This window comes from Phasianus colchicus, chromosome 13 (genome assembly GCF_987193195.1).
Source record: "Phasianus colchicus chromosome 13, bPhaCol1.hap1.1, whole genome shotgun sequence".
Taxonomy (NCBI): domain Eukaryota; kingdom Metazoa; phylum Chordata; class Aves; order Galliformes; family Phasianidae; genus Phasianus; species Phasianus colchicus.
This window is the reverse complement of record NC_143448.1, coordinates 3,355,152-3,372,572: the sequence shown is the minus strand read 5'-3', so window position 1 is coordinate 3,372,572 and position 17,421 is coordinate 3,355,152. Positions and strand designations below refer to the sequence as shown.

Sequence of the window (17,421 nt, the reverse complement as noted above, 5' to 3'; positions counted from 1 at the left end):
TAAAAAATCTGCTGTACTTTGACTCCCATTGATGGTGAAGCTCATTACACACCCCCATTATAATTATTACTCTCTTTATGTATACCTCGTTAAACTTCAAAAGCAGGCATCCTAGGGATGCTGTTTTAAGAAACTATTCAAGGGTGAATTATGTAAGACACTAACAGTATGTTCCTTCTGTATCACTTCAAATCTTATAAAATTTGGGATACGTAATCATCAGCATGTTATAAATAATATCATTCTAACGCAGCTCTGTTACTTCCCCAGTATGCATTATGTTCACGAGCACAATTTATTTAAGAGAGTAGCCATATTATGGGCAAATCAGGTGTATGAGCAATGCCAACAAGCAAGTGGCATCTCCACTAGTGATGTTCAGGTAATTGCAGCCTGAAAACTGTAGCAAGGGCAAGGGGCAGCTTGCAGAGGTAGTAATACATCTAAGAGCTACTAACGATCATGTTGTCCCTCAGATTATGGTAGTTGCTATCTACACTGAAGCTGTGTTGTTCAAAGCACAGACTCTCCAATTTTGGTCTGTGACAGCGTGGGGTAACCCAGAGCCAAAGAGATGCTAAGAGTCCTAAATGTGGCATTCCATGAGTTGCACCTCTTTCTTTGGCAGCTGTCCAGTTGCATGAAAGAAGTAATGCACATCTACACTAGACTATTCCATTTCAGTGCTGAAACAGCTTCACTTCCAAGATGACATCGTTGGACATATGACAGCCTGTATTTCTGATGAAAAAAATGGCTCTTTAAATACTGGACTGTGAAGTGAATCACAGCACAAAATGAGCTTTACTTAAATGGCAGGATAAGACTTTTTGCATCAGTTTGGATGGTGAAGCTAAGGCATTTTCAGCTTTAGGCATCCATACTAACAGAGAATATACAGTTAAAATGATATACTTTTTGGCACATTTATAATCCTAATTAATGTGTATAGGAATTGTGCATGTCTCAGGGTGGTTTTTGCAAGTAACAGGCTGTACATGTGCTCCAGGAAATGGAACAAACTTGACAGTTATTTTGATGCAGGTCTTACAAAACCAAAGCTCTGTTTAACTTGTGGTGGTGGAACTAACTGTACAGAGACTGTTAAAAGCAAATTATGTCAAATTAAATGGAGTTATACACATTCTGAGTATGCTTCAGAAATCTGGTGGGTGAAAAAGAAATATCTATTATTGTTTGTTTGTTTTACTGACCATATTTTGACCAAATTTTAATATGCTCAGGTGTTGTTTGTTTGCCCCTCCCCCCCCCCCCCCCCACACACACACTAGAATAGCAGTATTTATTTGTGGTCTTGTCCTCTTGCTAAATAGGTGAAACAGTGAAGCTTAGTGGACTGAGTGAAAGCAACAGGGAGAATTCTGGATGCTTGCTGTGCATCCTAGGTATAATAGTGAGACCAAGTTGTTTATGGGGTGAGCCCAGGCCTACTTAGGAGTCAAAGCTTCCCATTCTCAAAAATTGTTTTCTTTAGACTTGTCTTGTATTCTAGTACATGTACAATCTGGAAGTATTTGCATTCATGCACACAGCCTCTGGCGATTTAAGTAACAGTTACTTCAATTAAACATTTTACTTTCAGGCACAATGAAAAGACTGATGATAGTTTGACTCAGTAGAAATTTTAGACAGCATACTAAATATTTAAACAAATTGGTCTGCTAATGGCTGAGAGAAGCATCTAGTGTGCATCATCTGCTGGCGATGATACCAGAATACTGCAGGGATTCCTTTTAAATATGCAAATAAGTTACTCTGTTTCTGCTGCTCATTGTGGGTGTGGAAAACTTGATATTTCATTGTTGTTGCAAGAGTCATTAAAAAAATGGAGGTGGGGAGGCATGAAGTAAAATACTTGTAGATGGTCCTGGTCTTTATAACTGCATTTAAGAACAGAGGAAAAAACAAAAAACAAAACAGCACTGAAGTTACTGTTTTGTTGGGTTTCTTTTTTGTTTTTTGTTTTTTTAAGGAAAAGCATAAAAAGCCCCTGGAATGGTAAACTGACCTTTGTACACAGGTATGCACAGCGGAACAGTAGCTGCTCATTTCTACTTGTTCACTGTGCTTTCCATTCAAACATTGTGAAATTTTTCTACTGTCTTATGCTCATATCTTATTTAGAGGTAGAAGACGTAGAAATTTTACTTTGTTCTACCAGGTTCCCACCAACTAGTGCGCAATATCACATAGATGTGTGTGGAGTAGGGATCTCAAGACATGGAACCTGAAAAGCTGGAAGCACCCTGGCATGAGCTGAGGTCTGTTCCACTAGCAGAAAACAAGGAGAGTTTTAGGCAATTTAGTGCAGAGTGTGAGAAAACATCAGTGTTTGTAGACTTCAAAGATATTTAGTGACTGAATGCTGCTTCCTGTGCTGTGACAGAAAGATGGCTGGAACATGCTGAGCTCGTTTCCTGGTTTGTCAGGATGTCTCTGAAGGCAGGGGAAGGATCAGTGCTTTCTAAATAAGCCAATGCTTAAAAAAAAGTGAAATAAGTTTTGGATGACTGGAAAACACATCGCAATCCTTCTGTTTTGCATTCTTATGAGTCTAGAATTTTTGTTCAAGAGTACTATTTTGTTGACAAATAACATTAAAAAAGGTGCTGCACAGCATATTTGGAAACGTATAGAAGCAGAGTTGCATAGTTGGATACTGAGTGGATTCTTGGCATGCTGCTTACTAGATAAAACTTACTGTTCTTTGAAAAGTATCCAGAATAATGAACGGTGACTCCAGTGTAGAAAAAGAAGAGTGGTAACAGGTCTGCACTACTGTTCAATTCGGTGTTTCATAGCTGGAACAGGGAATAAACCTGTCCAAAATCTTCTCTGTGCTTAGGAGTGGTTTTAATACAAATCGCCAAGCAGATCTTGTGGTCTTAAATATTTGATTTGTGTACTTGAGAAATGAATAGCTTTGTAATATCCGAGCAAAATCCATCCATACTTCATGTAAAGCTGGCAACAAATGAACACAGACACTTTCTCTCAGACGACGTACAAACTGATTGGGTGCAGTGTTTTAAAGAAAAGTCATAAACTGCTATCTGCTTCTATTTCTTGTTCTGTAAGAAGAAACAGAAGCACAGCGGTACGTTTGTCTAACAGCGTCTTACAGTGAAATGGACTTAGAAATAAAACTATATTTTTCACTGAATTTGGAGCACATTTTAAAAAATCAAATGTAGAGTGTGGTTTTGTGTTTGCTTGGTTTACTTCTCTTTTTTGGAAACACAAATTGCTATTTAACACTCTAGTGGGTTTTGTTGTTGTTGTTGTTATGTATCTCCAAACTATTTAAGCTTGAAATTCTACTGAATTTGAATTCTTGTGTAGCATTCATGCACTTTCATCAGAAGAGCTGATAGCAGGTGCTTGGAGGACAGTTTAGAATTCATATGTTGATGTTTGAGTAATGCTGATTCTTTTATGAATAGGCACCACACAATTAGATCTCTGTGAATCTGGAGGAAACACAACTGTCAGTATAGCAGGAAAGCAGTGCTTAGAGAATCTAATCTCGGGCTGTCCGTGGAAATCTGCTTAAGACACAAATGCTGTTTTTGAATTCTCCTTATGTAGAACATGAACAAATACTAATAACTATTTTTTCTTCATAGGGATACCTGTGTTTTAATTTATGTTGTATTCTAATTTCCTTTGTGTATAATTGTAAGAATTCTAGGTGAGCTTTTTTTTTCTTCTTTTTTTAAGAATGGAGATTTATTGGCAGGAATTTGTGTTGGGCTTTTACTGTCGGCTAAAGTAACTTCTCTGCCAGCTGGTGAGAATTACTTCAACAGTATAAAAATACACACTCTGGGGAGAATTGATGACGTTATAATTCTATCTGACGAGCCATACTGGACTCACCAGAAGCCTGAAGGCTTGAAGTGCTGTTTGAGAAAGAACAGCTTTTCATTTTCGAGGCAGCACATACTCCCCTGACAATTAATGGGCCAGACATGGCTGCAGTAAGGCCTCTGTAGGTTTTAGAAGGTGAAAGATGAGCAGGAAAAATTTTATCTTCAATTGTTTCTTGGACACCCAAAGCTAATATTGTTCCATCTCTCTAAGATTCATTAAACAAACCATCTCCAAAGACCAGATTTATTTAGCCATTATTGAATTATGCCAGCTCTTATAAAATATGAGGCTAAAGCACACCAAAAGGTGATTTTGTAAATAGAGCCCATTCTATTTCTATTGTATAAACAGAGCTTGGTGTCACAGATCCACATGCTTGCATGCTGCAGTTGTCTCACTACTGAAGTACACCAAATAAGGGCTCAGAAAAGGGAGTGTTTAGCTTTCCAGGTACCGAGTGAGATCACCAAGTGGTCAGATGAATTTATTTGACTACTTCTTGCCTGATAGCAAAGCCTTCCGGAAAGCTTCAAGCTGTAGAAATGTTTGCTGTTATTTTAAACCTTAAGAGGATTTGCTATTGATTCCATTTCCACTGGATTCCCAGTTCCTAGGCCATAAATAAGAATTAATAATTTTGAAATATGTGATTGTCTCCTATATAAGAAAACACAGTTCTTCTGGTTTAGGACTTAAATATAGGATATGTGTGTATGTAAATATATTATCAAGCCCTTAGAGAGTTACTAAAATGATGCACTTAAACCTATGTTTCAAAGTAATGTCCTTGCTTACTGTGCTGCAACTAGTTACTGTGTTACTTAGATTGCATGGCCACAGTTTTAGGGGCAACCAGGTCCTTTTGTGCAACTGGCCCTTCTAAGATACTACAGTCTGCTTCTGTTGGCACTGAAATCCAAATAACTGACAGAAGTTTCCAGAGTTAGGATTCTTAGGTGAGCCCTCACCTCTGCAATGGAGTGGAATGAAATAACCTAGGACAGTAATCCCACGTAGCACCCAACCAGTCAGTTTATGTTCAGGTCTGGTACATTCAAGTCAGAGAATGCACCAAGTTTTGGGAGTGTGTTTTAGAACCTAGAATTGGCTGGTGAGGTTTGGGTCAGGCCTGCTGGGATCCCTCAGTAAAGCTGCACATTGACTGTATATTCATTGCAGTTTATGTATGTAAAGAAAAAAAAAAAATTCCTCTGTGCTTGGAAGATAAGATATATCCCATCAGCAGTTTTGACTCCAAAAGTAAGTTTTCTGCAAGTAACATCTGTTGTATCAGGGTGGAATCCAAGTTGCTTACAGGAATATAAAAGCTAGTTGTTTTCTGCAAGAACTGGTTCCAATTTCCCACCCATTTTGAAAGAAAAAGGGGAGAAAAATGTTTATAATGTTTTCAATCAGTTGTATTTGTTTAGGTATCTTTGATGTTTTCAATATTTCCATACATTAATATAATTGTCTTTATATTTTAATATAAAATTTAAAAACTAATCCTATTTAACTTGAATAGCAGAAGCTGTGTGGGTATTCATCTTGGCCAGGGAAAATGTGATCTGGGACTACCAACTTGGCATGATTTGCTTTTGGAGATAAGAATCTGTTGCCATGCCACATGAATGTAAAGCACAGAGCATGCTGAGCAGTCTGATCACAAGCAGCTTTTCAGCTTTGCGGTAGGGAAACATGCATTTTGAGCAAGGTTTATGGGATGCCATGACAGTGTGAAGCCTGGTTTCTCTGCTGTGGTCACTAGCAGGAGTGCAGCCACAACCAGCTTGTTTTGAATGAGGAGGGCTGTTACCTCCCACAGACATATACAGGGGTGCAGCTGCCGGAGCTACATCTGCACTGCTGGTTCAGCGCCTGTCAGGTAGGCTGGAACTGAGCTGTGTGGTGTCAGTGCTTCGCGGGCCTTGTTGAGGTACCTTAAGCTACCGAGGCTGTGATTAACAGCATCTTGTCTGCTGAAATGTGAAACTTCTACTAATGCAGTGAGGGACATCAATAGTTCACAGGCTCCTTTTGAGCACTCAACCCAAGTGTCTGAAAAACTTTTATTATTATTACATTGGCTGCTCCAAAAGCAACGCCTCCTATTTTGATGGAAGCTAAAACAATGAGTACACTAACTACTTGATAGAGCAATTTCTCAGCTATAAAACACTACTTTTCAACAGTCACCACCACTAGCTCGGCATTTTCGCCATCAATGAACAAGAGCCTGCATGCCATGCTCATAAAAGCAACACACTGCCATTTTTCTCTCACTTTTCTGTTTTGGTCTGTTCCCTTCAAGCTGTGTGGGAGTTCTGTTTTTCTCCTCCATATCCCCTATATTGTGATTCTGAAGAGATATGGAAAAGGGAACAAGCAGACAGATCCTTACCTTGCCTATTCTCACTTCCAAGCATTAAGTTTTACAATTTCATATGGTGCAGCAGTTGCACTGTTGTAAGCTATGTTTCTCTACTTCAAATGATAACCAGCTGACAACAGTGAAATGAAACTAGGAAAAAATTTAATACATTCTCAATAACTGTTTTTCTGTAATCCAGTTTTAGAAATGTGCTCCTTCTGAAGTCCAAGCAATTGTCAGGATTGAAGAAAAGCAAGCTGTAACGAATTTATGTAAATATGAATAAACCCAGTACCCACTGAGGAGCTTCCCACATCGTCAGTCACTTCACAATTTCATTTCACTGTGTTCCTGCAGTGTTTTATATATATTTTTAAAAACTGCTGAGGTGTTAATAGTACATTTGAAGAAATCTGAGTTGTCTGAGTTCAAAAGTGTAATTCAGTTTTCTGAGAAAAGGGAAGTTAAAAAGTTTCTGACCATTTCTAGACTGCCTAACCTTATTACTACAACCTTTGTTTTCCTTCTCTTTCTCTATTATTTGACAACTTCTATTGTCCTTTATTTAGTTTGCAAGCTATGTTGGAGTTAGGAACATCTCTTCTGATCTGTGATGTCTCAAGTGCACTTCTGGGCATAATTATAATCATAAAAATCTTTGAAACCTTTCTACCTGATATCTTGTTATCACTGGAGTTGAGATGTTCTATACTGGCACCATAAAAAAAAAAAAATTAAGGTCTTTTTTTAGCCTTCAAACACTTAGAATATAATAAGAACAGCTAAGTGAGGCTGTGTTTTACCTCTTTATAGCATATAAAAAAATATCTGTTTCACTGCAGTATTTTAAATTCTCCCTTAATCCCTCAAGCCCCTATGAATAAAGCATTGGATTACCAAGTAATATCCACCATCAGGAGGAATTAGGCACTTTAGCTTTGGGTTCCATCTGAACCACTGCATTAGGAGAAGCATTGCTGACGTCATGTTTTCCAAGTTGCAGCTGACTCACGTGGTGCCTTTCCCCCACCCATCAAGACTTTGCAGAGATGGTAAGACATGTTTCTTATGATTCTCTCTTGTCTCTTTGGGTTGCCATAAGGCGCCAGCAAGCATATGGTTTTGCAGCTAAGAAACAAGTAGGAAACTAAGTTCCTGTTCATGTGTGCCAGCGACTCTGCAACAGAGCTGTGGCAAACTGCAATTTCACTCATCTATAAGATTTATTAATCAGAATACCATCTTACTTCCAAGAAGATTGCTTTTTAATTAGGGTCCTGATGTGCCAATGTCTTCTATCTGCAATACTAAAGGATATCCCCTCCTCCATTCCCCATTCCCTCCCATCACCATTCCCTCCTCTCTTTTCTCCAAATATCGGTTTTAAAATGTGCTCTGGTACCAGAGTCTTTATAGTGCTGTACCATTTGTTGTGAGAATACTACTCATTTATAGCATAAAGTGGATGGTGTGCATCCCTGCTGCCTCTGCACTACAGCTGGGCTAGCACCTGGACAAAAACTGTCCAGCAGATCTCCCGTGATTTTCAGAGGTGCCATCCTTGTGTAAGGCACAGGAGGGATAGTAGTCCATGCAGCCTTGAACCATCATTTAATCCTTAGTGTTGACAAGAAATTACATTCTTGCTAAATGTTTTTTAAAAGAGATTTCAGTTTTAATCAATTTGCTTTATGGCACTTGCTGTGTAATTCTGCCAATTGAAAGAATTTCTATTTACATTAATTTTCTTCCTCTTCTGAACTAATACATAGTATGTCTATAGTTAGATTTAGTATGTTCGTGAATAATTGTTTTTCTGAGGCCATTCTGGCTGAACGTTCTATAGTTTTCTGGACAGCTGTTGATGTTGTAATTTATTGATGCTGCAGTCCATAACAGAACCTGCATATGAGGTATCTTGGCTCGATTTTTCCTGCATCGCATCACCAAACAGGTGTTGACTGCTCTACAAACTGTCACTTGGTGTCATGTTTCCCTAGGAGCTGTAACACCCTGTCATTGTATACTTCAGAAAACATTTATCTACAGAACATGTCATTAGGCATATTGTTATGAATCTGTTGTAGTTCTGCTTTTTTTTTTTTTTCCCTGGCATGTGATTTTAAAACAGCAGAGGTCAAACTGACATTACAGTCTGCAACCCAACTGTGCTTCTGACCATAAAGGTCATTTGCTTGCAAGCTGGAATGTGAGGTTTGCAGTCCACCCTCTCTCTTCACATACCCCAGCCAGTAGTGTTCTCTGTATCCTTGGGACTGCTGTCAAGAAGAAACCTTCTCGTCTGTGCAGTGATTATGTAAATCATCAGGGATTTTAGAAAGCTTTCTAAGCAGTACAAGAGAATAACTTCTTTACAGTCTCCTACAGTTTTTCTTGTGTAATAGTAATTACATAATTGCACAGGGTTGAAGTTATTTTTAACATATGATTTGTAGATGCCAGAGTCTCTTTTGAGGAGTCCTACTAAAGAGTCCTAAAAATCCTTCAGAAAAATCTGAAGGCTTCTCCTTACTATCAACACTCCAAAATGCCTTTGCTAAGTAGTAAATGCCAAGCATTTGTTATTTGGCACTTGATTAGTCACTTTTTTATTGCAACTTAAAACATAGCATAATTTTCATAATCTTATATAAGCTAATCATTAAGAAGAAAAATCTTCTTTAATCCAACTTTTGCAATTTCCATCTAGATAATACCATCAGGGCAAAACACACAGGGCTATATATCCTAGTAAACAGGCCCACCTGCCTGTTGTTAGCAGGATGTGCTACTGGCTGTGAGCAACTGCCCAGCCACTGTAGTGGCATTCAAGTACCAGCTGCTTGCTTTCACTTTTGAAGACTTTCATCATCTTGTCCCCTCCCAACTTGCTTTTTCTTATTCTGTTTCAGCACTGATTCCTGTCTTCAGTGTTACGAGCCCCTGCCACCACCTAACTGTGTTTTTCAGATTTACACTTACTGTTTTTCCCAGGGTTGCCTTTCACAAAAGAAATTTCTGCAAAATTAACTCATCTTCAGCTATTTCTTTATTAAAATCCTTTTTTTATCCATTGTGTCTACCAAAAATGAATGGCTGCAAATCTGATGTGCTCAGACTGTGATCAGTCCAAATTCCTTTTCAGGAGGGCTGGAGGAAGGATTTTCTTATCATCATTAAACAAAAATGCTTGTGGTAAAAAGAGAGTTAGCTAAGCTATGTATTTGAATGTGTTATCTATCACTGCTGACCTGTACAGTACACTCTGGCTAGGCAGTCTGGTACTGCATATGTACCACAATGAAAAACATGCTGCCAGCAGGAACATAAATCATTGCGAGGGCTTAGTTTGAAGGAGCGGAAATCTAAAAGGTGACAGAAAACAGAGGAATTGCATTTTTATTCTGATACTGAGGCAGCACTGCTTTTATAACACTGTATCCTCTTTGTTCTATCACTGATTTATTTGCTGCTAGCTAGAAATAGAAATGTCCATCTGTCTCCATGTGCCCTGCAGAGTATTTAAAGTATGCATCAAACCATTTTTCTGAATCTGGCTCTATGAAAGCCCCATATTTTAATTGAATTTATGCTAATAAACATTTTATTGGAATTTTCATCACTCCAAGATGTCAAAACTGAAGAAGAGTTTTAAAGCATGGTCCAGTATTCAATCTCCCACTTTCTTATTTGGTGAATGGTTGTCATTCAGTGCATGCTAAGTTTTATTCTTAATAAATGGGAATTCTGCCTTCACTGGTCACTTTGCTGTTGAAGAGAACAGTTCATTATAAAACTGCCTTTCTTAACTTTCTCACTTTCTTTTGTGCCTCTGCAGAGTGCTTGATAAGTGATCGTGCTGCTTTGCTTTTTGTATTTCCATTCTTTCCTTTTCTTGTTGCTCTTATTGGATACTGTCACAGTTCAGTTTGAGGAGAGTGATACTGTGTTAACTGGTGATGGTATTGTAAAGGTTAATGAAGTTTGATTTATATGGTTACATGTATAGTAAAGAAACGTTTAAATTTCACTTTATCAAAACCCATGTCACAATCATTAAGGTTATTTCAATGACTTATATATACAGCTTATATGTATTTTTATACTGCTGAGCTTCCTTTACAAGGCCCGCAACATTTCAATGTCTTTGGTTAGTGATGGCATGTGTGAATATTGCAAATATTGCACCTGGTATGATAGTGCCTGAAAGACATTCTCTATCTTCAGAGGAAAGAAGTGAAACTGTTTGGTTTTTTAATTTTTTGGTTTTGTTGTTTTTAATTTTATATACTCAGTTAGTGTTATTCAAAGCTGAAAACTGGAATTTAAAAACAATGCCATAAACTATGATAGTTTAAGTTTTGCTTAAGCGTGCACCAAATAATGGAAACACAGAATATGTAAGAAGTCTGTAGGCAATCTTGTTCCATTTTTTTGTGGACTGTGTAACACTGAAGTGTAGTTCTAAACATACAGTGAGAGTAAAATAGTAGATATTAAAGCAAAGTAGTTTGAATGCTTTTACTACACTGAATGTTAAATATTTGAAACCATAACTCAATTGTATGAAGTGTTAGAATTAACTCAAACCATTTTGTTGTGAAGTGCAGCAAAGCAAACCATTTTCATAGCAGTTGTAGCTTTTGCTCTTGAATGCATTTTTTTCCCAAGAACTCTGGCAATTTACGTAAGCTTAACTTCAGTGATGAAACACAAGCTGCCTAGAGACAGCTGCTCCACACTGCTGGTAAGGATTTGAAGCCAGCTGATATCAATAAATTAATATTAACATGAATGGATGAAAGACACTCCAAAGTATATATTTCACTTTAAAGCTTAGATTTGTAGTAGAAATATCCTCTATAACAGCATGAGTCCTGTGCATGATCAGTGTACTGAAATACACAGGTCACTCCAAAAGTAATGCCTCCTATTTATTTCCATGGAAACTACAACAGATACAAAGAGCACAATACCACTATGTGATAGAGCAGATTCTCAGTAACAAGACACGACTTTACAAAATAGTTACTGCCAGTAGCTATTCATTTTTGCCAGCAATGAACAAGAGCCTGCATGCTGCGCACATAAAAACGTGCACCATCAGAGGTGGCCACTCTTGCTGTTGCCACTGCTGAAATGCACCACCCACTGCCTTGCTGTGCTCACATGCACCATTCACTCCCCAGGAATGTTCAGCGAGCATCAATGAAATGTCAGTGGGTGCCATTTTTTCTGCACTGAGGAATTCAGTTCCTCACTGTTGCTTCATGTGCATTTTTACGTCAGACACCATTTTATCATACTGCCCCTCTGCTGCCATCTGTCTCATGGCAACAAAATGTAAAAGAATATTAGTGGGAAGGTTCAACTTCTACTGAAGTACCAACATCTGCCTCTGGCATCCTGGGCCAACATAGTAAAACAGGGAGCATTACTTTCAGAGCATCTCTCATAATTTACAGAAATACCAGTCTCTTCTGATTGGAGTTGCTCTAGATCCATGGTCTGTAACAGACTGCTGAAAATTCTAAATTAAATAAAAAAGGGAAATAATTTAGACTGTAAGGGATATCAGTATGAGACAATTTGCTTTAAACTTTTAGTAACTGTTACATATGTATTGTATCTTTTGTTCTTACAGATTTTCTTTTTGTCTCTGGAGCGTTTCGTTATGGCAGCATGCAGTGAACAATGACATGCTTTGACAAATACAGATGCCAAAAAGCCAAACAGAAACCGTGGCCTTCTTTTGTTTCTACTCCAACACAGTGAAATGGTGCTCTTACAGTTTTGTTATTGACTCTTACTGGAAAAAACAAACTTCCGACTGGACCTTTCTTTCCCCAAACCTCTCCCAGTGTTGCTATGGATGCTTGATACAGTGACACCATGTAGTAGGCCCTGAATTGTTGTCATAACTAAGTTGCAATGGTTTTATATACTTCCCCATTTCCCAACAGCTTTCTGTCAGTTCTGCATTCCTTTTCCTGGGGCCTAATTTTCCCATGTTACTGGTTTGCAGATAGGCTTGTGGCCTCTTTTGTTCCAACTACCTATGAAAAACGTCAAAGAGCAGATGATCCATGCTATTTCCATGCACTCTGCATCATTATCACCACTCCCATCTACCTGGCGCTGCTGGTGGCCTCTCTTCCTTTTGCTCTGATAGGCTTCTTGTTATGGTCCCCTCTCCAGTCAGCCAGAAGGCCATATATCTACTCCAGACTAAAAGACAAGAGCCATGCCAATGGAGCCGCGCTGCTCAGTGAGTGGAAGGCTGCAGGGAATGGGAAGAGCTTTTGCTTTGGCAGTGCCAACGTTTGCCTGCTCCCAGATTCTCTGGCAAGATTTAATAATGTTTTCAACACGCAGGCTAGGGCTAAAGAGATTGGCCGGAGGATCCGAAATGGGGCAAGCAGACCACAGATCAAAATATATATAGATTCTCCTACCAACACATCCATAAGTGCAGCGAGTTTCAGCAGCTTGGTGTCCCCCCAGGGAGGAGATAGCACTAATCGTACTGTTAACGCTGGCATGAAAAGGACAACATCAATGGAGTACAAAGGAGACAATTCTGGCTCCAATAACAGTGAGGATGGTAGAGATGATAAAGCTGGATCTGGAGAGCCAAATGAAGGAGAGGAAAATACTTGCATTGTCCGCATAAATGGAGAGGATAACGGCCACATGTCAGACATAGAAACAGAAATTGTCAATGGCCAGGCTAATGCTAGCGGCACAGCAGAACACTCGCTGGAAGGCGACATGGAGATCTCAAAAACACCTAACCACAAACAGAAGGATGGAGATTCTGGCAGTTTAGACAGTTACTCTGCCTCAAGAGAGTCACTAGTTAAGGTTCGTGTTGGAGATGGGACAGTGGACCAAAGCACTGTTAACAACAAGCTCCTCTACAAAGCTTCAATCATGAAGAAGACTTCAGTTCGGAAAAAGAAACATATGGATGAGACCTTTGATCATGAGATCTCTGCTTTCTTCCCTGCCAACTTGGACTTTCTGTGCTTGCAGGAAGTGTTTGACAAAAGAGCTGCAGAGAAATTGAAAGAGCAGCTTCATCACTATTTTGAATACATTGTCTATGATGTTGGGGTCTACGGTTGCCATGCCTGCTGTAGCTTTAAGTTTGTGAACAGTGGTCTGCTTTTTGCCAGCCGCTATCCTGTTATGGATGCTGCCTATCACTGTTATCCCAATGGAAGAGGAACAGACTCCTTGGCTTCCAAGGGAGCCCTGTTTCTCAAGGTAAGAGCTTTTTTTTTTTTAAGCTATAAATATTGACTCCACACATGTGATGAGTTATGCTATTTTCTCTCAGTCGTTTCTGTTTGAAGAAAACAATTTTCAGGTCTAGATTACCTGATATAACTGATTTATAAGTTTTATGGCCTAGATAAAATGTTGAAGTGTTGGACGTGCATGGAATAATGAGGGAGGTAAGACCAGAGTATAATTTTAAATGCCAAAATTTGAAGTAATTTTTGTGGAATTTTAGTTTCTTTTTGCAAAAACCTCATCAACAAAATGCACTTGTTCTAAATGTCATAAGTACAGCACAGTGGGCATTACTGTCAGATGCTAGGCCATGCCTTATGTGTTATTGTGAGTTACATAAAAAAGTATTAGCTCTTGCATTCTCTGATAATAGTATGTGGCATAAACAAAAGCCTGTTTATATCTGAATACAGGTTTTCCAAAAAGTTGGATCTAAATGATCTGTACTGTACTCTTTTTATAACCAGCTGAAGTTTATTCATCATGAAGTGTTGTGTGCAGTATAGCAGGGTAAGAAAGACTATCCTTCAGCATATGTATATATTATGGATAAAGAGATTAAAAACAATCTGCCTTCAGCTGCCTGTTGCTGAGTCAATGATTTGTTACCCTGCTAGGCACACAGCAATGGCTCCATTTCTTTTGCAGAAAATTAAGCCTCTTTTAAAAATTCCACTGGGATAATGAACTTAATTAGGGATTCAAGTTGTTAAATAATGTTACAGTTAAGCAGGGAATAGGGACCAATTAATATGAAGATTCAACGATGACTACTATCTCTTAAATATCACAAAATTCTGTCCCAGCTAAGAGACTGTTTTACCTTGGGTCTGTGTCATTCTGAATTACTGCATCTTCTAGATAAAATACTTTTAATTTTGAGCTGAGTGTGTCCTGATATGAAATGGCTTTTTCTGAATTGTATGTTGGTATGAGTAGTCAGTTCCTTCTTTGACCAAAAAAGAAAAAAAAGTAAGAATGATCTATTTTAGCTTTGAAACAAAATTGGTTTGAAGGTTGTTGTTCTTGACATAGTGCTTAATCTGTAACTGCATGTGTATGGAGTCCTGAGACAAAAGCTGCAAAGCGAAAAGCCTGGCTTGTTTTTGAAGTCACTGAGAATCAATTCCTTCACTTCAGAATTTTTCAGGTCTTACAGTGGGACAGCAGCAAGCTAACCACGATCATGCAGTGAGGGTGGAAAAGCACAGGGTTCTTCTGGCCAGTACTTTGCTGTTCTAAACAGACAGCTTTTATCACTGCTTTTAGATACTTCTTTTATTGGCCAAGGACAGCTCATGCATTACTTTCTACATATGTGCTGTAATCTAATCCTCCATTAGAGTTTATCTTGGTGTGATTTCGAGGATAGCAATACAGCCTTGCAAAAATACACCATCATCCTAAGTGCCTCGCATTCAGTAGTGGCATGGTGTTAATTGTCTCTGACCCGTGCAAATTCTTTAAGTTTACAATTCTGGTGGAAAGCACAGAGCTCCTACTTCTGGAGTAGGAAACGTGTTACTTGAGTACTGTTTCTGTAGTGTACTTTAGAAGCTTGTTCTTGCATAGCTGCCATCTCTGAGTAAAGGACCAGTTGCTTTCTATGCTGCTTAAAAAAGTGTGAAAAGGAAGTGAGGGGAGACTTGAACGTTCTGAAAATACAGATAAAATCACCTTGTTTCCACTCACTGGGAGGATGAAAATTTTATTAAAATCTTTCAGAACCCCAGAGAAGACCCAACAACTAAATTCAGAGGAATGTTTAGAGAAGAAAATGGTTGATTATCATTTAGTGCATACTGTTTATCTCCTTGCTACAGATCTAACTATTGAGATACAAAAAAAGGTCTCAGAATCAAACTTTCAATGCAAATGGAAATATTTTGAATGGAAAGGCAAAACTGTTCTGGGAGAGTTGTGTCACATAACAGATACCTGCTCTCAGGAGTCTGTGTCTTGCACATTTTTTCCTTTTGGAATAGGTTCTGTTTCTAGTGAATAGGAAATTATCCATTGCCCCCATCTTTTCTTCTCTGCCTTCATCATCTAGATTGTAAAGTTCAGGTTGAGATTTGGAAGGATTTGAAAGATTTGCTTAGTCACACAGAATTATTTTACCTGAGAGACTTATCCAGCTCAAAGGTTATTAGTAGTAGCTACAATAATGATTGGCTCTTATGTACTGCTTTCATTCATATGTCTCTAAGTGCACAGTAAAGAAAGGTCGCTATCTGCTTAGCAGAAGGAAAAGCTATGGCCCAGGAAGGTCGGGTGATTTGAATCTGGTTTTAACAACTGGGGTGTCACAACAGCAACAAACCAAACAGACAAGGAAGCAAATTACAGGCTAATGACTTCATGTTACCCATGAGATATCTGAAGACCTGTGCAAAGGAATCCTGCTAGTCTTGATCTGTTCTCTTCCAAAAGATACCTGCCAGAAAAGGTGCTGCTGCTTGAATGTTCCTGACAGAGATCATAGGCTGTTTTTTTTCATCAGGATAGGCTGATGTTCTCCAGGCCAGGATTAAGGCAGTAGGATGACACAGCTGTGAGCAGCTTGTGTAAAGCCTGTTTTCTGCATTAGTGGAGGACTAATTTATATTCAACGCTTTAATTTCTTCAAACTCTGGCAGTGTTTCTGTGTCCAGTATAAGAGGTTTTTAGTGGAACATACAAGGAACACAGTCACAAAAAAAAATAGCATATAATAAGGGGGAAATGTAACTTGCACCTAACTGACAATTTTGTGTCTGAAGTGTTGAACCACTATTCTTACTTGCTGCTGAAGGCTCAGAGGAGAAGTCAGCAAATATATAAATCAGCCAATCCATTCTCATACTTTGACAGGCAGGGCTCATGGGAGACTCCACTGTGACTATATTCTAGTGTTGCACTTCACATTAATTTAAAATGCCTAAGAAAAGAACCCTTGAGCCTGCTTTGTAGGTCTTCTATCTCTCACTGTCTCTTACGGCTGCTCTGCTACAAATAGAGGAAAGAAGTGTGAGTGACACAGATGCTATCCTGGGCTGGGGATTCTAAACGAGCTTGCATGAAACTATATATAGTGTATTGCAGCAGTCTCAGTTTTCTGCAGCTGTTGGTTTGACACTACATAATTTTAATTCTCAGTATTTCTGATGAATTTAAAGGGAGTTTAAAAATACACATCCCTTGCAGAAATTGGATTATGATACTGCAGTCAAATCAAGTTTAAATGTATTAGTGAGAGTACCAGTTTGTAAATTACTAGAAGGTTTCAAAGTCTTAACATTCATCTTCAGATAGTACTAGTAGTATGCAACAATATTCTTAGTTGTATTGCTTTCAGGGATGCTGTACAAGTTCAGAGCTCTAGTATAATAAAAGCAGAAAATTCACTCATAACCTCACCTGTTGAGCACCTGGATTGGAGAGTCTGTCCAGGTTTTTCCAGATGTACCCATCTGATAAAACTTCTCAAGACAAATTTTTCCTCTTCCCTAGCCTTAAATTGTAAAGGCTGTAACTAGTGCACATCTAAACTGTGCAAGATATGTACATGCACAGTTGGGTTAGAGGGGTCAACAAGAGAGAGGTTTTCAAGATGGTTATTAAATGAGAAAGGTTTTGGAGTGGTTTTGTTCCCACTGAGACTGGGAGATGTGGAAGTATATGGAATAGATGGCTGTTCTGCATACTGTAATTTGGGAGGAGACTGTTCGCTTCTTTGGCATCTGTCAAGAGCACTGGTTTTAGCAGAAATAAGAATTCTGACTTAAGGCACAGTATTATATATAACAATGCAAAACCACAGTCTTATGTGGGTAGTTTGAATAATAGACTGTTGGAATCAAAAAGGAAAAACTGTA

The 17,421-nt window shown here is 38.6% G+C and overlaps 1 protein-coding gene and 1 long non-coding RNA gene across 8 annotated transcripts in view; one reads left to right on the top strand and one right to left on the bottom strand.

Moving 5' to 3' along the window:
• The window catches only part of LOC149916117 (uncharacterized), a 109,119-nt gene that overhangs the window by 49,140 nt on the left and 42,558 nt on the right, over positions 1 to 17,421 (bottom strand). The window lies entirely within an intron of this gene.
• Positions 1 to 17,421, top strand: part of SMPD3 (sphingomyelin phosphodiesterase 3) — a 112,881-nt gene that overhangs the window by 64,037 nt on the left and 31,423 nt on the right. For all 3 annotated transcript variants that reach the window (XM_031615590.2, XM_090149872.1, XM_090149873.1), the window contains one exon: positions 11,910 to 13,534. In XM_031615590.2, coding sequence (XP_031471450.1) covers positions 12,197 to 13,534 — 1,338 coding nt within the window. In that variant the 5' untranslated portion in view covers positions 11,910 to 12,196. The remainder of the gene's footprint in view (positions 1 to 11,909; positions 13,535 to 17,421) is intronic.